At 49.4% G+C, this 25,603-nt stretch overlaps 1 protein-coding gene across 1 annotated transcript in view; it reads right to left on the reverse strand.

Moving 5' to 3' along the window:
• Positions 1–3,882: 3,882 nt before the first annotated feature.
• Positions 3,883–25,603, reverse strand: part of DYSF (dysferlin) — a 303,950-nt gene continuing 282,229 nt past the window's right edge. Inside the window, exons 54-57 of the mRNA XM_074951962.1 lie at positions 22,272–22,450; positions 21,253–21,362; positions 20,410–20,557; positions 3,883–7,674 (exon numbers count right to left, since the gene is read on the reverse strand). Of these exons, the coding sequence (XP_074808063.1) occupies positions 7,636–7,674; positions 20,410–20,557; positions 21,253–21,362; positions 22,272–22,450 (476 nt within the window). The 3' untranslated portion in view covers positions 3,883–7,635. The remainder of the gene's footprint in view (positions 7,675–20,409; positions 20,558–21,252; positions 21,363–22,271; positions 22,451–25,603) is intronic.

Here is a 25,603-nt window from a genome sequence, read left to right on the forward strand (position 1 = left end):
AGCTGTTATCCTCTATAGGGACCAGCCAGTAGAGGGCGACGTTACACACACCGTACATGCAAAATACAATGGCACTTGCATAGCACATTTCCTCTTCAAAGTGCTGCTCAGACATTGACTAGTTCGTACTGATTGGGCAGTTTCCCTGCAAACTGGCAGTGGGACCCACCTCTATGCTTGCGTGAGAATACCAGGCTCCAGGCCCAGCTGGGGACAGTCTCCCTCCAGACCCCAAAGTGGAGTCAAAGCAAACACTTCCTGCACTTGATGGTAAGAACATGTTTTACGGTGCCTGGCCTCTGAATGTTTAAGCACTGGATATTCGAGGCGGCTGGAGGATGTAAATGGGAAAAGCAGACTGCACAAATGGCTTGGTTTTGTACTGGGCGCTGATTCATGGCAAAGACCGAGAGATGCTGGTTTCACGCCCCATTGCTTACCTGTCTGCATCAGAGCTTGATGCAGATCAGAGCCCAAAGACCATCACACATGATGCTTGAAGCAGAAGCTCAATTCCCCCAGACCTCAGGGGCAATTTTGGTTTGGCCTGATAGACAGATAAGAGGTAGCTGCTAGGCTGGGATCTGTAGTTTACCCAGCAGCCCCCTTCCATGACTACATAGTCTGGCCAGCATTTGGGGAGACCCCGGGCGGTGACACAAGCCAGCACAGGCTGTTAGTCATTTTGGGAGCCAGAGAGCCAGGATCTGGTGGTGTCCAGCAGCCTCAACAGAGAATCCCCTTTCTATTCATCCGCTGCCAATCCTGCTCTTGCTCTACCAGGCAGGACGTTTCAGGGCTCGGATCCAACCTTCTCAGTCGAGGAGTGTTTCGACGGGGGCCTTTCACACAGCCAGGGGCTGACTGCGTCATTCAGAGCCGGATCAAACTTTCCCCCAAGCCTGAGGCTGGTCTGGGCCGATATTACATACCCAACCCCAGGCTAACGGGGGCCACTCCAATGGCTGCGCTACCGGTGACGTGCAGAGTACAGGGCTACCTGGGTGGTGACACGCGGCCGTGAAGGCAGGCCGTGTCCACGCTTGTCCCTGTGGTGTGTAGCCACGTGTGGCAGTGAAAGGCTCCAGCGGGGGAAGGCGGGCGGACACTATGCTGCTAAAAATACCAGTGTGGACATGGAGGCCTGGGCAGGATGTGTAGAGAGATACCCGGGAGATATCTTAGGATTCAGGCGAGGAGGGCCCAGCGCCCTCGGAGCCTAAGCCGGGCCGCAGCGTCTCCACTGCTCTCGATCCCCGTGCTAGCTGGGCGTGCAGCGTCTGCGCGCGACGTGCCGCCGGAAGGGTAGACGTACCTCAAGGTGCGGTAATATACCAGCCTACCAGGAGTCAGCGCCGGACTGGGCAGCAGGAGCCCTGGGTTCGAATCCTGGTTCTGCTGTGTGACCTGGGGCCAGTTGCCTCCCCCTCTACGCCTTTGCTACCCTTAGTCGTGTGACCTCTTTGGGCAGGGACTCTCTCTCCCAGACCCCAATCTGGGTAGCACAAATAGGAAGTATCCAGCTGACGACAGAGACGCAGCAGCAGGTCCGAGCGCATGGAGCGCTGTGGGTTCTGCGCTAGGCCCGGTGCAGCCAGCCCGGCCCGCCTTGCCTGGCTCCTAACAGGAGCTTACACGGTATGTTTCCGTTCTGTCGACAGGTAATGAGTAGAGCTGACTGCAGGGCCCATTAGCTGGAGTTAAACCAACAAACGCAACCCCGGTGGGGCAGGGTCTCCAAACGGCTTTGCAGAGCGGCATTTTATGGACAGCACGCAGACCCCCTCCTCTAATACACCACCCTGATGAAATCGTCTTATTGCAATGACCAGCCTGGGTTAACCCTCTCTTCTGAGCACCTGAGCGCCGGCAATCAATACAGCCCCCGCCCCAGATCCCTGCTTGGATTTTATTTTTAACTCCCGATTGGAGACAGAGGAGCCTGCCGGAGGTTAACAAAGTTCAGCCCGTTTACGGTCTGGCAGCCGGCCAGCAGCTAATCTCCTAGGCCCACCAGCTCGCAGGGCTGAGCTGACCCGGGTGTCAAACACAAAGGCAGGCTGTTAGGGTGTCCCCTAAGGGGGACCCAGGCACTTCATAACTCCAGCCTTCAATTAGCCACGACAGCGAGTTAAAGACCAAGGAAATAATATAAAAACAAGCATCACAAAAGGGTTTAAGCAGTGGAACATTTGTTAATTAACTTTTACAGACATAAACACACAGACACAGCCCTGGAACTCCAAATGGCAGCATGGGAGACTCAGGCCATCCATTTGCCCGCTCTGCGCCTCAGTTTCCCCATTGATTACATGGAGGGGATAACATTTCCTGCCCCTGCCAGGGCAGGCAAGCCGTTACGCAATTTCATGTGTGAAGGCCCCGATCCTGCGACTGGATCCATAGCGCAGCCCCTGGAATGGAGCCCCATGGCAGCCCCTTGATTTTGTGCTCGTGCCATGAAGGGCTACTCGTCTTCTCTGTATCACTGCAGCAGCTAGAAGCGCCAACTGAGAGCCAGGCCCCATTGTGCCGGGCGCTGTACAGACACAAAGCCCGCAAGAGCGCCTGCCCCAAAGAACTTGCCATGGAAATAGATGAGCGGGACAAGATTTGGGAGGGGAAACCGAGGCACGGCGAGAGGGGAATGTGACATGCCCAGGGCCATGCAGCAGCTCAGCACTGAGCTGGGAATTGAACCCAAGGGTCATCTATCCATTAGCCCGCACTGCCGCTCTCCATGAACACGTGGACGGCGTGTTGCAGAGCTGGGCCCTACACGTTTCACACTGGCTCTCTGAGCCCCCTGGCAGAATATGTCATCGCCTCGGGAAAGAGAGCGGAGATCACTCACCCGCTGGAAGGGAAAGAGAGAGGCAGCCCCCCGGCGCCACAGGACAGCTACACTAAGGCCGCAGCTGCTTGTCTCTGCCCATTTAAAGGGCTGGCCGCAGGAAGGCAACTCAGTAGGGCCCTGTTCCCGTGCAGGTGTGTGAGAAGTAGCACACCCCGCTGGTAGGAGGAACGGAGGCAGACCCACCATTCGGTGCCTCACGGGACTGGGCTCCTTCGAAGCGTCCCTCCAGCTCCCCCGCCCCTCCCAAAGGCCGGGCCTCCGCTGACGGGGGGGCGGGGAGAGCAAGAAGGCATGCAGCCCCCACTCCTTGCACGGCAGGACATCCGTGGGCACACGCTTCCCCGCCCCCTTGGCACCCACAGCTGTACCCATGTTCTGCACAGGGCGCACCATTGGCAGGGGCAGGGCTGCCCAGGGAGGCAAAAGGGGCCGTTTGCCTTGGGCCCGCAAACCAAACGGTCGCTTCTCCCCGAAGTTCAGCTCAGTGGCCTCTGTCATGACGCGGGGTTTCCAGGCCGAACCCGAGTGACGCCGGGCCCCCTAGAGAGAGAGAGTGGTTCAGTTTTGTGAACCATTTCCAGGGGCAGCCCGGAATGGCTTCTACCCCGGTGACAAAGCCCCTGGCTCCGCACCCCAGCCTGGGCTCTGCCAGGGTTTACAGAGCATCACCTAGGCCAAGCTTCTCCGACGTAACCTTGCCCTAGATCCGCTCTCGTGGCCTCCTCCCCAGCCACGCTGCCACTGCTGGCAGCTGTGCATTCAGAGGGGTTGTACTAGACAATCTCCACTCCCACCTCCAACCCGGTCCCTGTCTCCTCTCCGTCTCTACACGCTGTCTCTGTGCAATTCACACACGTCAGCAGCCTTGCCCATAGCCTCACGGGAGTGAGCAATGAGGGGGCAGAAGGGGCATCCAATATCAGATGCATTTTGTGTGCGTCGGGGGCAGGATGGGGGAAGGAACAATAACCCCTCTCGGGCTGTGCACTTCGGACAATAAAACACACCGGGAACCAGAAGGTTTCATAGCATTTCATTTGTAACCACAGTGAAATCTGCAGTATTGCATCTAAGGCATAACAGGTGATACATACACATTCTGGCTCCCTCCCTTCCAGCCCACATTGAACAACAGGTGACCCAGGAGAGGCTCCGCATGACTCTGGACTTCTTGTCTGTTTTGGTGATGGGACGGGATGCAACAAAAATACAAAGTGCAGTAGTTTTCAGAGTAACAGCCGTGTTAGTCTGTATTCGCAAAAAGAAAAGGAGGACTTGTGGCACCTTAGAGACTAGCCAATTTATTTGAGCATGAGCTTTCGTGAGCTACAGCTCACTTCATCGGATGCAGTAGGCGGACAGACAGCTCCTTTGTGCTGCGACATGAAATTAACGTTCATTTGATCTTTCTTCTGTCATGATTTAGGGCCCCGTTTTGCCCAATTAAGTCCGTGGGAGCAGCAAACTCTTCTGAGAGTAAAATCTAGCCCTGTGGTTTGAACTAGGGAAAGTGGAGGGTATTATATGGGGATGAAATTGAAGCAATACCTTCCAAATGTTTTTGTTCCATGTAATGGTTTATTTAGGGAATCTGAAATCAGTACCCTTTATTTATGTTCTTTTCCCTCCATTGAACAGCCACCCTGGTTTGTTATGGTAGGGTTGCTCGGAAGTGCTGGGAAAAACACAGTGGTTTCTTAATGCAAGACGGCTTGTGAGAGTTTGAGCTGTAAATGTGGGTTTGCTCTAGTAGGGTTACTTGTCAGTGCCGGATGCACAGAGTGGTTGTTGGTTTGGGTTGCTAATAAGCATCTGGCTGCATGCATTGGTTTGTTATAGCAGGATGGTTTATCCTTGCTGGGTTGCTGGCACTGAGGTTTTCTTTCTGAGAGGGTTGGAGGTTATATAGCAGTGTGCTGGGATAAGGAGTTTCATGGACTCTGCAAGCAGATGCAAGAAGAAAAGGGAGGTGGAATTTTCTGCCTGATTCCCAACTGCAGCCTTGATGGTGCCTCTTTGCAATGAGTGCAGAGTAAGGAGATCCTGCAGCCAGCAGAAAGTACAGCACATAATACGTTGACACAGGCTGGGTATGGAGGAAGGAATAAATGAGACACCCACATAGACACAGGTGTATCTGCAAAACATACGGAGCCAACAGATGTGAAAAGGACATGAAATACTGGGTGCAAATAACACAGGGAGTTGTCCATACACTTCTCTTTCTTAGCCCAATCTTCTTAATGGAGAAAGGCCGGACTCTAATTTAACCCAACTTTGACTAAAACGCAGCAGTCTAATGTCTACAAACAAACAGGGCTGCAGTTTCTGACCTGAAATGCCTGTCAGTGGGGCTGGGGGCTGTTTGCAGAGCTGAATGGCAACCATATAACTGCATCTGGCATTGGCCACTGCTGGAAGACAGGGTACTGGGCTAGATGGACCGTTAGTCTGACTCAGTCTGGCCATTCTTATGGTTAGGAAGAAACGCCCCCCTGCACCCCCCATCAGCAGGCTATTCCATCACTGACTTTGACAGAGTTTCTCGCACCTTTTTCTAAGCAGTTGGGGTTGGCCACTGTTGGAGACGTGATATTGGGATAGATGGAACCTTGATCTGAGCCAGCCTGGTGATTTCTTTTCAGAGCTGTCTATGGTCTTCAGGGCAGGGCCTGTTGCCCCTTGTGATTGGCATGTTCTGGTGCTAATCGCAATAATTAATAACAATGTATAAGGGATTTAGGGCTTGTTTCGTCTCCTCTCAATCCAGCAAAGCACTTAATTATGCGCTTCTTCGGGGCTTCCATTTAAACACATGCTTAAGCACCGTGCTGGATGAGGATCACAGGGTCGCTAAGGGTCACCTTTCATTGTGGCTTGCTCTCACTGTGCACTTTGCATGGAGGGTTCAGGTACTGAGTGAAGCCAACCTACTGGACCAAACTCTCAACCCACTGGAGTCAATGCGAAAGCTTCCATTTACTTATTATTATTAGGGGGAGGGATAGCTCAGTGGTTTGAGCATTGGCCTGCTAAACCCAGTGTTGTGAGTTCAATCCTTGAGGGGGCCATTTAGGGATCTGGGGCAAAAACTGGGGATTGGTCCTGCTTTGAGCAGGGGGTTGGACTAGATGACCTCCTGAGGTCCCTTCCAACCCTGATATTCTATGATTTCAATGGGGCTAGGATTGAGCCCACAGACAATGAAAATAGTGGAATAACCTTATTGGAAAGAGACATGTGTCTTCACCTTTCACGTCCTTATTTTGGAAAGTGCTCACTTACTAGGGTAATGGACACAGAACAACAACCTGAAAAGACCAGAACCATCTAGTCTAGGATACTGCCTCCAAGAGTGGCCAAGGCTAGAAGCTTTAGAAAAAATTATAAAACCCTTTTCATCCACCTAGCTATACCAGGGGGGAAATTAGTTCCTGATCCCAGCTAGTGATCAGCTTACATCCTGAAGTATGAGGATGGGCAACGAGAGGAAATGCAAATGCTGTTCTCATACAGAGAAATATGCATGTTCAAATATTGCGATCCTTACTCGGGCACAACTGCCACTTACTTAAATGAGAATTTGGACGGAGTAGGAGCTATAGAATTTGGCCTCCAATCCTTTAAAAAAGAGAGAGAGAAAAGAAAAAAATGTATTAGGCTATTTCCCTCAATAATATCATGTGGCAGTGAGTTCCACAGGTTAGATAGTGAGTGTGTCTTAAATTATTGCCTTTTATTCCCAAATCCTGATTTAGAAGTTAAGGGGCATTAAACTGATTGTAATGTTCTATATTTCACTAGTGTTGCCATAATGTGATTTAACATTGCAGTTTGAGTGACACGTACATGTTTCTTCGGGGGAAGGGAGGGAATGGGAAACTAACATTGCACTGTCTGGCTCATGTACTTATTCCTTCGGTATGTATTCACTCTGATTCCATTTAGCATGTTTGCAATGATACACTGTGAGGAGGAGTGTAGCTGTCTTGGAGGGGATGCAGATGGAAATGAAGAGTGCTATGGAAAGAAATCCTTGTAGCCCTTCTGAAAGCAAAACCCTCACTGAAGAGCGAGGGAGGTTTGCTCCAGTAATTACAATCAAATCCTTCCTTGCATTTGGTTGCTCTAGATTCTAATTCTATTCCTCTTCACAGTTTGATCCTGCAGTCCCTGTGTAGGCAAAGATCACACCCATTGACCTCAGCAGGAGCAATAGGTGCATTGTAACTCGCTTTAGGCTACACAGTGCTTTATATACCAGCTAATTCATCTACATTGCACAGAGGGCGAAACTAAGGCAGAGAGACTTATGCAAGGCCACCGAGAAAGGTATGACTGGAACTCAAGAGCACTTGGCTTGTCGGCCACTAAGCAGATCACTAGCCCACATTTCCTTTGCTAAGGACTGCATGATCAGTCATCTACACTGTCTCCGCAAAGCCTCGCAGAGTCTAACCAAGCCATACCAAACAAGGCCATTTCTCAGTGGTGCGCTGATATTCAAGCTTTACAGAATGCAGCATATAAAATAAGGGTAAAATAACAAATATTCCAAACTGGTATCAGTTACATGCTGCTTCTGAAACATTATTGTGCATACTGCATCGTTGCAAAGTTATAGCTGCTTTTTGGCAACAGTCTAGCATCCAAGAGCATGTGTTTCTTTTCCTTCTCTGCACTGACACGCAGGTCGATGTGGAGTGGTCACTGACGTCAAACGGTGCCGTGCAGTATCCCAGGATGTACTAGACTCTCTGGCCCTCATCGGTGCCGGTTCAGCTGAAAGGTTTAACCAGTTTCATAGCAGCGTAGTTCTAAGGAAGGGAAGGAAACGAGAGGGGGGAAAAGAACAGACATAAAGCAAATACAATATAATGGCACATATATGTTAAAATGTTCTTCCTTCACATTGCTGCATGGCCCCAGCTTCATGGCAGGAACTGGTATAGAATTCACATCCTCAGGCTGCTAAAAGACAGGTCTCTTACATGTGAGCTAAAAGGGACTCGCCTCTGGTTAGCAGCAGTACAGGGCTTATGATACACAGGCAAGCGGTTCTGATTCCATCCAGTAGAGAGCAGAGGTGTCCGTCGTACTCACTAGCCACTAAACCATTGTAGTTACTCTCCAATTCTGTTTTCTCCTTCCATCATATTTTTAAGATATCCAAAGTCGCACCTCTTCCCACACAAGCGTGTGCAGGGTGCTGCTGCCTGTCTCCTCCCATCAGCCCCGGCCTCAAACAGCCCCACCACCAGCCTCCTTGCTGCAACTGAGTTTTAAACCCTCCACTGACTTGCTCCAATCGCTCTGTCTCTTTCTATTCCCACTGCCCCTTAGCACCTGCTCCCTCTCTGTGCTCTTGTCCAGTCTCACTGCCAGGGATGCAAGAACCTTCTTCTCTGCAGATCCTACCCTCTAGAACAGACTCCCTGTATTGCTCTGACCTCAGCTGAAAGCTTCCCCTCTCTCACTTCCTTGTGTGTTCCTCTTAGTGCATTTCCCCTCTGTTATTGGCCTCATGGTGCAATGTGGCATTCCCCCCAACACACACCCCCATACAATATCATCCCCTTACTGTTTTCTGTGATTTCGAGCACCTTCTGCGAACCCTTGCAATTTTGTATACTGCAAAGTGTCTTGCGATACAGGTTGCACGGAAGGCACTATACAATAAAGCCAGGGCATGTCACATTCTACTGTCGGCAGAATGCCCCCTTGAGAAAGGAGATGATAGTAACATGCCGGTTAAAGGCTGGTTATCAAGACCATAATAGAAACATGTTAATAGGCGTGTTTATATCATTTGGAAAGAGCTATATTTAAACTAGCTTTGATTCACACACATGCCCCCCCCCCAGCCAAATTGGAAGTTTCTTCTAAACACACTGAATCTAATTGATACAAGATGTTCTGTCTTAGAATCATAGAATCATAGGACAGGAAGGGACCTCGAGAGGTCATCTAGTCCAGTCCCCTGCACTCATGGCAGGACTAAGCATCATCTAGACCATCCCTGACAGGTGTTTGTCCAACCTGCTCTGAAAAACCTCCAATGATGGAGATTCCACAACCTCCCTAGGCAATTTAGTGCTTAACCACCCAGACAGTTAGGATGTTTTTCCCACTGTCCAGCCTAACCCACCCTTGCTGCAACTGAAGCCCCTTGCTGCTGGTCCTATCCTCAGAGGTTAAGGAGAACAATTTTTCTCCATCCTCCTTGTAACAACCTTTTATTTACTTGAAAACTGTTATGTCCACCTCAGTCTTCTCTTCTCCAGACTAAACAAACCCAATTTTTTCAATCTTCCCTCATAGGTCATGTTTTCTAGATCTTCCATCATTTTTGTTGCTCTCCTGTGGGCTTTCTCCAATTTGTCCACATCTTTCCTGAAATATGGTGCCCAGAACTGGACACAATACTCCAGGTGAGGCCTTATTGACGTGGTGTAGAGCGGAAGAATTACTTCTCGTGTCTTGCTTACAACACTCCTGCTCTGCAAGGAGTCACTCTGTTGTTTTTAAAAAACAAAAACTAAAAGCAAGTTACAAGCAAGCTCTTTTGAAAAGCACAAGTAAAGTTTGACTAAAGGCATCATGATAAATTACAGCGCCTAGCGGATTAGGAGGCTGTTTGCCAATTGAGCGTCGCTAATAATGCCATAAATCAGGCAAGCAAAACTGGGGCTGCTTACCAAAAGTCATTAGAAAAGCCACCAGTGGAATAGAACTTTCTAATTAATTACACACCATTTGTCTTTCCGAGTCTATCCTCCAGAACAGTATTATTTTTATGATTTGACTGGTTCCCTTTTGGAGGGGAGCAGGTTTCCTGTCCAGCTTTGAATTTCTATTAACGAAGTGCTGAAAGCCAACTAGGATTATCAATCAGTGCAGAAAGCAAGCTGTAATTAGAATGAATGGCAATGGAAGCAAAGCTGAGCTTGCATAGCACAAATAGAGCTTGAAAGGGGAGTAAACAGCTGTGTGAAAAAGAGAGCACAGTCCAGCTGGAATGAGCGTTACATTTTTGTATTTTGGTGGCCGCTAAAATCTTTACAATAAGCACTTTGTCAGGTAGATAACTTTACCGGGGTATTCCCTACACTTCATAGATTCAGAAGGCCAGAAGGGACTGTTATGAGCCTCTAGTCTGACCTTCTGCCTAACAAAGACTAGAGAATTTCATCCAGTGACAGGCATAGTGGAAGGCAATATCTTTCCTTATTAAGTCAAGCTCAAATGGAAAGCCCATTTAGGTCGAAGGGGGTCTTTCCACTGACTTCAGTGCACACTGGATCAGGCCCCAAGTGAGTGGTATTGAGCCTGACAGCAGATGGTGGAACTAGAGCATATCTTTTAGAAAGACATCCAATCTCAATTTAGAGAGTTCAAGAGAGGATGAATTTACCCCAGCTCTTGGTACGTTTTTCCAGTAGTTAATTACACTTGCTGTTAAACACACCATCTTATTTCCCATTTGAATGTTTCTAACTTCAGCCACTGGATTTTTTTATGTTTTAGCCTGCTGATTAAAGATGCCCTGATGACAGACAAGGTAGAGGGTATATAGAAGGATAGGAATTTTCCAGGGATCACCACCATCAGAGTCCTTATGTGCAAAGGTAATGGTAAAGATTATAAGTGGCAACCACTGTATGAGTAAAGTTAGTTCAGGCTGTCAAGTAATCCGGCTGTGTGGAACAGTCTCCACTCGATTCAGGAACCTCAGACTACCAGCTTTTCAATATTTTGTTTCCATTTTTGCAAAACCTGACAAATTTTAGAGACAATCCACCAAACCTTGCAGTTTTCTGCTCAAAACCAGGATGTTTTTTGAGTGGAAATGGCTTCATCGTCAATTGAAAAAGGTCAATTTCCAATCATCTGCCAAAGTTCAACATTTCTGTAGCAAAACCCACAAAACTGGGATTTTGGTACATTTCCGTGGGAAAATGTGGTATATGGCAAAAAATTCATGAAAAAAAGCAATGGACTCACAAAACAGCATGGAATGAAAGTGCAAATAGGGTTTTCTTTTTTTAAATATTGCCCCAAAATATTTGCTGTTTGCACAAAGCCCCAGTGGGAGGAAGGACATTCTTGTGAGTAAATGTTGAGATTAGGCCTGAGGAGATCTTTGTTCTATTCCCAGATCTATCACAGACTTGCTTTGTGACTTTGGAAAAGTCACTTAGCCCCTGAATCGGCTAAACATGTGCTTAAATCCACCCCTAAGTCCTTAGGTGCTCTGCTCATCTGGGGCCTTCTCAATTCTCCCCTCTGTACAATGGGTGAAATACCTCCCCAAGCTCACAGTTCAGTTGTGGAGCTTAATTCACTGACATTTCTAAAATGAGCTGAGGACTTACCCAATTAAATCGACTGTAAGGCTCCCCTTGACTTACGTGGGGGTGCAGAATCAAACTGTGAGAGCCACGGATGGCAGGAACTATGCCAGGGAAAATTACTACTGTAGAAAGCCCATGGCTTAGACCTTTGGATTGGCCATTTGCTCTTGGAATGTCTGATGACACTGGCTGCCAGAAACTGGCATTATTACATTAGGCATGGGAATCAATCCATGAGTCAGCTGGCTTGTTTCTGTTTCCTGATGGGTTCCTTTCTGCCTGAAATTCAAGGGCTCTTCAAGCTGTCACGGGATAAGAGGGAAGGTCTTCTCATGGATTGGTAACTGGTTAAATGATAGGAAACAAAGGCTAGGAATAAAGAGTCAGTTTTCAGAATGGAGAGAGGTAAATAGTGGTGTCCCCCAGGGGTCTGGAGGGACATTCAACATATTCATAAATGATCTGTAAAAGGGGGTAAACGGTGAGGTGGCAAAATGTGCAGATGATACAAAACTACTCAAGATAGCTAAGTCCCAGGCAGACTGCGAAGAGCTATAAAAGGATCTCTCAAAACTGGGTGACTGGGCAACAAGATGGCAGATGAAATTCAATGTTGATAAATGCAAAGTAATGCACATTGGAAAATATCATTCCAACTATACATATAAAATTATGGGGTCTAAATAAGCTGTTACCACTCAAGAAAGAGATCTTGGAGTCATTGTGGATAGTTCTCTGAAAACATCCACTCAATGTGCAGGTCTATAAAATCATGACTGGTGTGGAGAAAGTAAATAAGGAAGTGTTATTTACTCCTTCTCATAACACAAGAACTAGGGGCCACGAAATGAAATTAACAGGCAGCAGGTTTAAAACAAACAAAAGGAAGTATTTTTTCACACAACACGCAGTCAACCTCTGGAACTCCTTGCCAGAGGATGTTGTGAAGGCCAAAGCTATAACAGGGTTCAAAAAAGAATTAGATACATTCATGGAGGATAAGTCCATCAATAGCTACTAGCCAGGATGGGAAGGGACGGTGTCTCTAACCTCCATTTGTCAGAAGCTGGGAATGGGCAACAGGATGGATCACTTGATGATTACCTGTTCTGTTTATTCCCTTTGGGGCACCTGGCATTAGAGGCACTGTCGGAAGACAGGATACTGGGCTAGATGGACCTTTGGTCTGACCCAGTATGGCCGTTCTTATGTTCTTATATTATGTTCTATTCAGAGTAAGCCTTAGCTCCTGCAGTGTCAAGTCCCACAGAGTCTCTGGTGGAGATGCACCCCAGGTAAGGACATGGAAGCAGATTCCACACACCTCAAGATCTGGGACCTTTGACAACATTGTCCTGGCTAATACAAAGTGAGGAGGGCTCTCTAGCTCTGTACTCATAGGCCCATCTATGGAAAGACAATTCCTCCTTGGATAACATCCTGTGACGCTAAATAACCTGGGCAAGTTTAGTGATGAGCACACGGTAGGAGGGCTTAGGGGGGAAAAAAGAACCAAGAAAGCTGTGGATCACCCTGATGAACCGCTGAGGAAATATACACGTTTCAGTGACCCAGCACAAAGGACCTCCAGCAAAAGAAGCGTCCTTTATTTGAGAAATGAACATACCACCAGAAGATGCTTCTACCCACGGTATGGATAGCCGAGTCCACAAGTGTGCACCTCAGGTACAAGAACAACGCTTGCTTGCAAAAAGTAAGTGTGTGGGGCTCAGGGGCCCATGACGCAAAGTATCGTGCAAGATGCTTGATGTCTCTCTACAACAAAGTCAGGGAGAAGAAAACTGAGCAAAGCAGCACAGATAAGATGTTGCATGGGATTACCTTTGCTGAAGAGACAAGCATTCACTGAAGAGACAAGACTGAATGAAGCTGTGACTCCAGTCTTTAAACTAGCAGACCTCCCACGGTTCTATAGAGCTAGACTAGAACAGCTGTGGGTGGCTGGCTAAGAGCATTCACAGCACTGAACTAAAATCCTGCATCCTTTCACATATTCCAGGTGTCCAAGAACACAAAAGACATGATGTGCTCCATGCCTTCAACCAGGATATTGGACACACCCTCCGAAAAGCATGTGAGGAAGACTCTGACAACAGCAAAAATTATTCGAAGGGATATGTTTCAAACGAAACACAGTTTACTGGATCATTTGACCCAGGATGCCAAGCAAGATCTGTGTCTGAGTCACTATCGGCACTGATGTCCATGATATTGGATGGTCCAAACATTAAAACTCAGAACAAATTTCCATTCACCCAACTACACTTAGGTTGGCACACTTGTTGCTGTACAACAGCAATATCCATCGCCGTGAAGTACCACAACACAGCTTGAGAAAGATCTTTACCAATCAACATTGGTTTGACATTTCATGCACAGACACGAAAAAATGAGTGAGTGGATACCATCTTTCAAAGTGGATTGTCCAACTCCTAAGACAGTGTCGGCCATCTGTCCCAACGTGGCAAACTGCATGCCAACACTTCGATGATGAGAAATGTTGTCTGTCTTCTAAAGATTTGTGCTGGTCCATTCACTACTGTGGATGACATAGACCACAATCCCAGCTCCACCAAAGCCACAGACTCCTTCCACAGAACTGGGATATCATTTTTTCAGCATCCCAATACTCAAGTAGAGGGAGTTGTCTGGGAGATTTCCAGCCCAGACCATGAGACTGCAGCATCAGTGATGGAGACTATCATCACTTCCTGAGTCTTACACAATTGTCCCTCCCTTGATCTTGAAGAAAACCAGTGCTGCCATCCCGGCAGCAAAGGTTGACATCAAGACTGATTGCCAGCTGATTACCCAAGCCCTGCAAGAAGAATGCAGGTGGCTTGAACAAGTAAGACAAGCAGCGAGCCTGGATACCTTCAATAGAGATCAAGACATTTCCTGGGCAGTTTGCTTCGCCAGCAGACAGCCAGTGCCAGATTTCACCCCAACCATTACTGAGTTTCTGCTCTTTCCAGGTGACTCCAAGTCTGTGGCAATGGTTCAGCATGCCAGGAGGTGATCAAGAGGGCTGTACACCACCTAAACCCATGCCAAGTGCCCCTGACTGCTGTGAATCAGCCCATAACCAAACAGACACAGTCGACCTGGCCTGCTGGGTACGGAGAGGACAAATCAGTCATTATGCTGGGTGGTCTTCATCTGGAAATGGCAAGTCTGAAGCTGATTGGAGATTGGCTAGAGGACAGTGGATGGACAGAAGCCCTTGTTCAGGCCAAAGTGGCCTCCCCAGCAATGGCTGATCCTTCTAGAAAGTGTCTCATATTGCATGAAGTAGGCATTCCCACCAAGTAACGGCCAGCAATCTGTACATCTTGGTCCCAAATGCAGACACAGAAGATCTCAGGGAAGGTGAGGCCTCCGTGGGGTATGATAAATGGTGTTGTCAGGTGCACAGCTGGCTCTCAGCTTGGTTGCTAGGCAACCCAGCAAGCTCCACTGGCCCAAAGAACCGTCTCCAAGTGGCCGTGCTTCCTCACTGGGCAGGGGAGCCAGCAGCCAGCCGTGTGAGCCTTGCGGCGGCACCAGGGCTGCTCAATACGTCCTACGCCCGCAGCTGTGTTTGCTCTGCTCCTGGTTCCAGTCCACGTTCCAGCCCTGCTCCCACCTGGTTCCAGTCCTTGCTCCAGCCCCGCTCCCACCTGGTTCCAGTCCTTGCTCCAGCCCTGCTCTGACCTGGTTCCAGTCCTTGTCCCAGCCCCGCTCCCACCTGGTTCCAGTCCTTGTTCCAGCCCCGCTCCCACCTGGTTCCAGTCCTTGCTCCAGCCCCGCTCCCACCTGGTTCCAGTCCTTGTTCCAGCCCCGCTCCCACCTGGTTCCAGTCCTTGCTCCAGCCCTGCTCTGACCTGGTTCCAGTCCTTGCTCCAGCCCTGCTCTGACCTGGTTCCAGTCCTTGTTCCCGCCCCGCTCCCACCTGGTTCCAGTCCTTGTTCCAGCCCTGCTCCCACCTGGTTCCAGTCCTTGTTCCAGCCCCGCTCCCACCTGGTTCCAGTCCTTGCTCCCACCTGGTTCCAGTCCTTGTTCCCGCCCCGCTCCCACCTGGTTCCAGTCCTTGTTCCAGCCCCGCTCCCACCTGGTTCCAGTCCTTGTTCCAGACCTGCTCTGACCTGGTTCCAGTCCTTGTTCCAGCCCTGCTCCCACCTGGTTCCAGTCCTTGTTCCAGCCCTGCTCCCACCTGGTTCCAGTCCTTGTTCCAGCCCTGCTCTGACCTGGTTCCAGTCCTTGTCCCAGCCCCGCTCCCACCTGGTTCCAGTCCTTGTTCCAGCCCCGCTCCCACCTGGTTCCAGTCCTTGTTCCCGCCCCGCTCCCACCTGGTTCCAGTCCTTGTTCCCGCCCCGCTCCCACCTGGTTCCAGTCCTTGTTCCAGCCCTGCTCCGACCTGGTTCCAGTCCTTGTTCCAGACCTGCTCTGACCTGGTTCCAGTCCTTGTTCCCGCCCTGCTCCGGCCTGCCTCTAGCCCTTCCTCCAATCCTCATACCAGCCGGGACTCCTGTCCGCTCCAGTCTAGTCCTTGCCTCCTTGCCCTGCTCCTGATTCTGACTCCGGTTCTGACCTTTGGCTTGGCTCCTCGACCCTGACTCCAGCTTCACCCTCGGCCTGCTGCCTGACTCCCGGATCTACGCTCACCATTACTCTGAACTGCCACCGCAACCACCATGCAAGATCCTGCTCTACCGACTAGGTAGGCTGCCCGTGCCCCAGCAGCTTGGAGTGTGAGCAGCCCAAAAAGACCAGACATAGGGAGGGTGCAGGCATAACAATGTGGTGGTCTCTCCTGGAATGACCCTGCGGGAGCCAAACTCCCCCTTACAGAGTCAGTCAGGGCCTTCCAGGAACTGCAGACCAAGGTTGCTGCACTTTGGGATGAGAATGCAGTCTGGCGGGCCCAGGCTGTGACGAGACAATGACACAGGAATGCCACCCTCCAAGCCCCGGCGGTGGCTACAGCCCCCGATCTTCACGCATACTGTCCGCAAGCCCATGGTCCCACAGGTTTAATGGGGACTGTGCCAGGTTCCGGGAGTTCTTGAATCACTGTCGCCTGCAAGTGTTGAGGTCACCCTTTCTCAGAAAAGAGTGCAGACTTAGTTAAACTGGACACCAAAGACATTGCAGACTCTGTGAGGGAGGTTGAGACTTTGTCTCTGTGAGAGAGATTGAGAAGATCGGGCAGCAGCAGTTCCACATTTGTAACAGAGATAAGACAAAATCAAGCCATTAACAGAGCCTATCAAGCAAAATAAACTCCCTTTATTCAGCAGACCTCCTGCAAGGGAGATCTCCAAGACCAAATTGCAGGTCTCATGGGGAATGGGATGTTTCAATATACTGACGACTGTGAAAGACTTTCTTGTTTCTTAATTCATTTTAGGCTGCATGTTTATGTAAACTTTTATATAAACTGCCTTTTTGACACACAGCGATATCCAGTAATGCACAGATCAATCTGATATAGCATTATTAGCAAAGAGAAATGTCACTTTCTGTTCGTGAAGAGAAACTTGTAAACTTATTGTGTTATTTTTCTACATAATTAATATTTTAGTAAAGACACTGGTGACATGCTACAGAGCATGTTAATTCTCAATATTTTTGTGCAATCTCAAGCCCTTGCAATCCATTGCGTTAGTTTTTAGGACACCTAATACAATAGGAAGACAAATGTACAGAAATAAAAACCACTGGGAACCATAAATAATCAGTAACAGAAAAACGTCAATAGAAAAATTGCATTCAGAATTGTAAATGGCTGCCGCAGAGGGAAAGACTACAGAGGAGACAGGAGTTCCCTGTGCAGAGAAACCCACAGGGAGTGGAAGAGTGATTGGCTCAGTGGAGGAAAGAGAAGCTAGGATGCTCTAGGGAGAAGCCAGAGGCCTGCAAACCAAAGGGAGGTCATGTTAAACCCAAGCTGTGGGGAAGCCGCTTGGGGGCTTGGAGTTAGGAATTGAGCCAGGGAAACAGCAGCATATCAGAAGAAGCAGCCCTAACTGCTTAATAGACGGTCCCTGAGCTGGAACCCAGAGTAGAGGGTAGACCTGAGTTCCCCTAACAGCCCTGAGGAAGGGGCGTACAAGCCCAACAGAAGGAATATTTAGCCTAGGATATGGCTGAAGACTGACCCCAAAGGACGGGCCAAGGAATAAACCATAAGGAGGTCAAAGCTCTTTTGTGTTGGGACATTTAGTGAACATTCAAACTGGACTTTTTTGTGAACCCGGAAGGGGACTGAACTGTCTGGGACTTGGCTGGACGGCTGAGCCATGGAAGACCTGGTGAGAGGCAGACAGCCTGCAGGAGGCACCAGGGACAGGGGCCCCTTGCAGCATCGCACCCTGACACAAGGGGGAGCTAGGGGTAGTGAGGACACTACCTTCGAGCACCACCATTCAGGAAAGAGGTGGACAAACTGAGGGAGTCCAGAGAAGAGCAACAGAAACTATCAAAGGTCTAGAAAACCTGACCTCTGAGGGAAGGTTAAAACTGGGCCTGTGTAGTCTTGAGAAAAGACGACTGAAGCGGGGGGGGGGAGGGGGGGCCTGAGAGTCTTCAGATGGGCCAGAGAAGTTACAAAGCAACCGGGGATCAGCTGTTCTCCACAGCCACTGAAGGGAGGACAAGAAGTCATGGGCTTCATCTGCCACAAGGGAGATGCAGGTTAGATATTAGGGAAAACTTTCTAACTCTAAGGGAGGCTGTGGAATCCCCATCATTGGAGGTTTTTAAGAACAGGTTGGACAAACAGCTGTCAGGGATGGTCCAGGTTTATTTGATGCTGCCTCAGCACCAGAAGATTGGCTAGACGACCTCCCAAGGTCCCTTCCAGTCCGACATTTCTATGAGTCTATAAAAATCCTTAAGCTCTCTGCTGCTCTGGGACCTTTAGCTCTCCGTGTCTCAGTTTTCAGCTTTTATCTCACACCCTTTGTCTGTATAGATCAGTGGCTCTTTTCCATAATGCAACTTCCCCAAGTTTCCCCTCCCATTTAACTGGAACACCCTCCTCCATCCTTCCATTACCAATATGGGAAGGAAAGGCAGTCACAACCCACTGACACCTGCTCATGACTCCCAAACTGAGAACATATGAGTGTAAGCTCTTCAGGGACTGTCTCTTACTGTCTGTACATGCCACGCCTAGCACACTGGGGCCCTGCTCTTGGCTGAAGCCTCTATGGACTACTGTAATCCAAATAATAATAATAATGGCTTGTCCTTTAATGTATGCACTCTGAATTGTAACAGTGACTCTTGCCAAAGATCTGTATGTTACGGGTATCTAGAGTGACCAGACATCCCAACATTATCAGGACCTTCCCAGCATTAGGGGCTTTGTCTTATATATGCAACTGTGCCCCGCCCCTGAAAGAAAGTGTCCCGATTTTTCACACTTGCTATCTGATCACCCTAGGGGTAACCCCAACACAGAAACAATCCCCACTGTTCTAGCTTTAGTACCAAAGGTTGATATTTAAGAGAAAGGAACTAAATCTCCAAATGGGATAGACAACCCGGTGACCCAAAAATCTGGGGGAAGCCATTTTAAATAAATAAAAACAAACATTCCATGAAACAATCTAGCTTTCACGAAAGATGACTAAGCCTGTCCAAAGTAAAATGAAATACAACAACAATTTGCTAGGAACAGTCAGAGAAAAACACAAGCAATAATGAATGTAAATTAATATTTAGAGCTAAAGGATTTTTGTTTCTCTCCACTTAGTTTTAGTACCATAATATCGTAACAAATCCTAAACCACTGGAAACGTAAAGGAGACAGTAGGGATAGAACGGAGATCCTCCTGCTCAGAAAGAAGAGGCCCTGCTACTTGAGCTAAGTAAAACTGCTTGCAGTATAGGGCATAGGAAACACAACTGACCATTTCTGATTCTGTCCAGCAGAGGACGGTGCTTCGCACTTGTCTGATTATGTCTTTTTAAATAATAGTTAGCATGTAACTGATCCTTTCTCAGGTGAGGCAAGTATTATTGTCCTCTAGTAAAGATGGGGAACCGGAGATAAAGAGACATGTCTAGAGCTGAAAGCCAGGGACTCCAGAGCTGAAATCTTTGTCCCTCATATCTTTGTCCACAAGCACAATCTATTGTGTGTGATCTCAAATGGTTTGAAAGAGATTACAGTGCTTAGGAGACATTGAACACTTTGCTTTATGGCTGCACACGAAGCAATCTGCAAATGCAGCCTCTCTCTTGGATAAAGTTATAAATTACCCCAAAAGAGTGTGTGTTGGTGGGGGGTTATAGATGTACACAGCACAGAATTTGTTAAGTGCTGGAAAGAAAGAGGTCGGTCATTTTTCTATCAGTCTGGGGAGGGGAGGAATGGGATCCAAAACACAGCATGAATTATTTCAGTGTTTTAAAAACAGGAGGATTTGAAACCCATCCCCAGGCCAAGCTGGAAGGCTGGAGGTTTGGTTATTTATTTATTTTGTTTTGCAAATGGAATTGAACACAAGGCAGAAAAAGCCACTGTGCTGATTAATGAGGTGGGATCCTTTCCCCTCTGTTCCATACATTATATCAGCGGAACACTCCTTCCAAGCCCTGATAATGAGAGATTGGGCTGCTTGGATCCCTGTAAACTATCCTGCATCTTTAACCAATTACATTTGAACATACTTTCACTCCTGCTCAGTGGAGGGGGGTGGGGAAAAGCTGCCTTTCTCTTACAAGTCAGCAGCAGTACTTTCCATCCCTGGATGGCCTTCCACTTGGGGATCTCAAAGCACTTTGGAAATCAATGAAACCTCACCGCCTACCCCGCGAGGCTGGGATTAGTATAATCGCCATCCCCATTCTACACATTGGGGAGACTGAGGCACAGAAAAGGTATATGACTTGACACACAGCAGAATCCAGACAGACAGACCCTGGAAACCCCCACCATCCCCATCCCTGGGGCAGTTCATTGGCGCTAGCAATGGAGACAGGGCTAGCACCGGCCGACCATGACGAGGTGTGGCTGAGAAAACAAGGACATGCCCACGCTAGGGCTATGGGCGGAGTTGTGCCGACGGCAGGGCAGTGGTGGGAGATGGGTAAGTAAAATGCTAGCGTAGCCACGGCATGGGGCTTGGTTCTAATAGCTGCCTGGGGGGCCTGGCAGTGTTTCTCCAGCCCCTGCTGACATCGTACCGGGAAGGCGTAGATGAAAATCCCGATGAAGAGCAGCAGGATGAAGACCACGACGGCGATGAGAAAGACCCACTTGAAGCGCCGCCACAGGATGTACTTCATGGTTTTGTAGGGGGAGGTGAACCACAGGAAGGAGGTTTCCGGGCGCCTGCAACCAGGACCGTCAGGGTTAGCTGTGAGCTCGCTGCACGGGATGGCCCCCTCAGCCTTTAGCGACTGCTGAGCACGACAGGCATCTCTAAGGGGGACTGCGCCCAGTCGGCCGCGCCGCGGAATGTGCCGGCTGAACCCCCACACAGCGATCCTGGGTGCGTCCAGGCAGAACATGCCAGCTGAGCCCCCACTAGATATGCACTGACCAGATGTCCCCATGGTACCATCTGAACCCTCTTGGATACCATGGGTACATCCTGGCACTACATCCCATCTGAGCCCCCTTGGATGCCATGAGTACATCTGGGCAATACGTGCCCTCTGAGCCCCCTTAGAGACCACGGGGTACAGGCAGGCAGTACATGCCCTCTGAGCCCCCTGAGATACCCTGGGGTACAGGCGGGCAGTACGTGCCCTCTGAGCCCCCTGAGATACCCTGGGGTACAGGCGGGCAGTACGTGCCCTCTGAGTCCCCTGAGATACCATGGGGTACAGGCGGGCAGTACGTGCCATCTGAACACACACACACACACACACACAGATGGTAACGAGCTATAATGCCCCACTATAAGTGTTTGCTGGATTGGGCCTCTGTAGATTGTGACCTCTTGTCACAGGGGCCTGTCTTTTCAACTTGCTTCTAAAGTGTCCCGGGTCCCTATGGTTGAGTTAGAATCAACAAGCTCTCACTTGGGGTCCTCCAGCTTCGGGTTCATGTTTGGCTCGTCGCGGCCCATCCCCGCCGGCTTTTCTTCCTGCTCCTGCTCTGTCACAATCTCCAAGGTCATTTCCAACTTACCCTGCATGGGAAAAGAGGCAGGAAATAGAGTAATTGGCTCTGTGGAGTGAAACACTGAATTGGGAAAGGAAAATTGTTTCAGGGCTTCGGCCAATGGCTAACTCTTAGGGATCAGGGTGATTATCCCACATCTGCTACTGCTGGATTTGGGTACTGGCCACAGGACGCTGGACTAGATGGACCATGGGTCTGATCCAGTCTGGCAATCGTTGTGTTCCTCTGTTTCAAATTAGAACTCTCTGTGCTAGGAGGCTGAGCTCGATTCAACCATATTTTTTTACGCCAAGAACATATCCCTTCCGTCGTTTCTTCCATGAAAGCGCTAGCGAATAAGTTACAGGCTGCAATGTCTGAGGAAACAACCAATATTGAGCCACTAATGGAGAATATTTGCAAAAAGTGAATTTTCAATATGTAATCACGCGCGTTCACTGGGGTCTAAGTACTCATCCAGTCAGGGAACAGACACGTGCTGTACCATGTGACCTCAATGACCAATCAGAACAATTCAGTTTTCCAACTATCAAACTCTCATTCAGGGACCATGGTTTTGATCTGTTTCTATGGTGCCTAGCACAATGGGGCCCTGGTCAATGACTGAGGCTCTTAGGGCGCACAAATGAATAATCATGAGAAATTTGAGAATACAAAACAAGGCAAAGTTCACTACAACAAATAATTTGTTCTGAATTATTTGCCCAGTGCTATGACAAAAGCTGGAAAACCCTTAACAGAGGAAGGATGGACCAGGGTTTAGGGCACTAGCCTAGACCCAAGGTCAATTCCCTTCCCTGCCACAGATTTTCTTTGTGACCTTGGGCAAGTCACTTAGCCTCTCTGAGCCTCAGTTCCCCACCTGTACAACAGAGATAAAAGCAAAGAGGAGGTCAAGTGAGCCAAAGGGACTTACTGCTATGGTCTTCTTCTCTTCTGCCTCCACAACACAGGGCCACCAGCCCTTGACAGCTTTCTGCTCAAAGAGCGACACAAATCGATCAGAGGACAAGGTCTCATCCAGGATGTTTAAGGAGCACTTCTCAGCCGTCTTGGCGGGTGTTGGCATCCGGTTGAGGTCCATCTGAACAGAACCTGCAACGTTGAACATTTACAGGTTGAGCATAAATCACATCTCCCAGGATCTGGAGGAAGATTGGGGTTCGGGACAGGCTGGGGGTTCCCTGATCCCATGGCCCCAGCCATAAAAGTTAACACGTGGCATGACGGGCACCGAAATCAGGACTGGATTTCCCTATGAGCTCAGCTGCCATTGTGATACCATCCGGCAGCTTTTCTCAGGAACTTAGTGCCCAACGTGCGGAGTGCTGGCCCCAAATGGTCGAGGACCAACTTATTTAAGACCTTGTCTCTCCCTGTGCCCTAGTGCCACTGGGGCAGTCAGCGGGCATCTGGTTTGTATAAGAGCAAGGGGCAGCCGGCAACAGTCTCCATTCTCAGGGTCTGGCTACACTGCAATGTAAGCTCAGGGGAAGTGGGGCTCGAGTGGAATGCTGGGCTTGAACATCCACATTGTATTTTAATGCTATGTTAAGACCTTTCTTACCCGTGCTCGAACCTAGGCTTGGGCGTCCACACTGCAGTGCTCAGACCCGAGTCAAAGTCACCATATCCCAAAGTCCCTAGCAACCCCTGCCGAAATGTGGCCACTGTAGCCCTAGGACCATGGTGCACTGGGGGAAAACTTTACTGCCTGCCCTACACATTACCAGGAAGCAGCTTGCTTTGCAAAAGGTTTGATGGATTCGCTCGCCCTTGCAAACCCAGGCGGCTCTCTGATAGTGTGCTAGGAGATCGGAGATCAGAAGAGAAGGGGTTAACGCTGGCCTGAGCTGCTGCTTTTTGCAAAGGGGAGGCAGCTTCCCTTCTCAGCGGAGTGGATTGCAGACTGTTGGGACAGAGAGGCCTGAGGAAGTTGTCCCGTGGAATCGTGGGATACTTCTGGCTCTCTCCTGGGACCCAAGTCAAACAGGGCTATGTCTACACTGCAGTAAGCCTTGGACCTGGGTCCCGACTTAACTCACTCTTGGACCTTCCAGCCATGCAGGGCCCTGGGACCCTGGGTCCAAGTCCTGGGTGAGCACCAGTGCAGTGTAGACGGAAGGGGTGTGAGGCTTGAGCCCGAGCTTGTGCTGCAGCATAGACATACCCTGAGCTTTGGAAGTCACTCCCTCTTGGTTTGACATAATTCAGGGTATGCTGCAAGCCATGCTGGCTTGCTTGAGCTCGGAGAGACTGGCAGGCTTCCAGCGGGAGCGTGAAGAACTAGGGACTATGGGAAGAATGAGATCTCCCTTTGTAGAGAGCTTTGAGTTCTATGGATGAGATGTAGCAGGTACTATCACTCAATAGACATAATCAGCTGCCTCGTTTATATGTGCATCTACACTGCGTATAATTCATTGCTTACAGCGCTCTGTTAGACGCCTGACAAAAGGGCCTCCCAATTTTGGTTCTCACTTTGCCAACGTTCAGCAGCCTGAAATGCGGATTTCACGTTGTCCAGTCTCTCAAGTTAAGCAGAGGTTTTCTACAGGGAGGTTAGTAGAGCGTCCAGATAAGGAACCACCTAAGGAAATCCCAAAATTAATTGCTCCACTGTGGTGGTGGGGCCGATGTGCGGCTGGAGGCACAGAAGAGAGGTAACGCTTTGGTCCTGACCATTTGTGGACAATAAAGACCCCACAGCAATATTTTCAGGGGGCAGTCTGTTAGCCCAGATGTCCTGCTTCCCACCCCGTTGGGTATTTACATTCTGCCTGCCCCACCCCTTCCACCCCTGCAATTTCAATTGGATACAATTTGCCTCCTCACTTCCCGTCCCAAACTGTTTTGTCAAAAATTCACTAGTTGTGAAGGATCTTGTTTTCTCCCTACGTTGCCTGAACTAGCCATCTTCTAAATCTTACCGCTCCATGGTCCCAGCTAGCCTGATGGGGGCTGGGAACTTCGAATGCACCTAAGTGACTTAGGAGTAGGGGATTTCTCCTTCTAAGTCACTTAGGAAATCTCACCCCTGGATCTTGCTAGTGCATTTACAGCTTGAGCATAGATCACATTTCACAGGATCTGGGGGGAGACTGGGGTCCGGGACCGGCTGGAGGTCCCCTGACCCAACCATTAAGAACTGCAAGAGGAACATCACCTAGGTCTGATCGCCCACCGCCACTGCTCCAACACCGTACTAGCCTGGGAGAGAAGTGGAGTATCTAAAGTTAGACAGCAAAATGCGTCGCAGACACCTGCATGCTGATGCTAAGAGGGATTTAGACAGATAAATGCTGATCCAGGCACCTCCTTTGCCTCAGCCGGCGTTTAGGTGACTCCCAGTGGTATTCGGGTGCTCGACTTAGGCAGCCATATTTGAAAGTGGGGCCCAGCCTCGCTCTTTGCGTGTTCAGAGCCAGCGGTGATGAACGCAGAAGAGCTGCCCGGGGGAGTCAATGAGAGACAAGGCGGAGGAGGTAACATCTTTCATTGGAACAGCTTCTCTCCCTCTCACTAACAGTGGGGCCCATAAAGATGTCACTGCGCTCACCTTGTCTCTCTAGTACCCTGCGCCCGACATGGCTACAACTACCCTGCAAACAGGAAGAGTAAATGAGATCTCCAGAGTCGCCCCTTGGCATGTCCTTGGCAGCTGTTCTGACCAGTCACCGGTGACGCTCTGTTGTGCTGCCTGCCGCAGTCTGCAGAGAGGCAAAAGCTGCTCTCAGAGACGGGTGGTCATTCGCCTCAGGGGGACGTGCAAAGCTGAACCTTAAGCCACTGTGTCACGAGTCCCCCCAAACCGTGGCTGGGTTAGACTAAGCCCCTCACAAGAGGGTCCTGAGATCCTCTATGTCCCTGGGGTGGTGTGTGCATACCGATGGCCCTCAAAGATATCATCTCTCTCCTCATCGTTAGCTGGACACAGAAACTTTTACCATGATCTATCCCAGTGTATTGTGATAATAATGCAAATCTTTAGACCCACGTAAAAAAAAAAAAGTGGCAGATTACATTATTTTTCTGGCAACTGGCAAATCCATTAAAAAAAACGGCCAGGCTGGTCAAATACTGGCCAGGTGGTGACCCTACTTTGGCCCCTTTTCCCAGTGCTTCTTCCGCACCAGTTCTTTCCCAACGGCCCTTTCTGCCCAACAGTTATTCCCAGAATTCTGTGGCCTGTCCAGGCTGGGCCCCATATCCACCCCACTGCCTGTCAGTGAAGACACAAGGGGAAGC

Source organism: Natator depressus, chromosome 4 (assembly GCF_965152275.1).
Source record: "Natator depressus isolate rNatDep1 chromosome 4, rNatDep2.hap1, whole genome shotgun sequence".
NCBI classification, from domain to species: Eukaryota; Metazoa; Chordata; order Testudines; family Cheloniidae; genus Natator; species Natator depressus.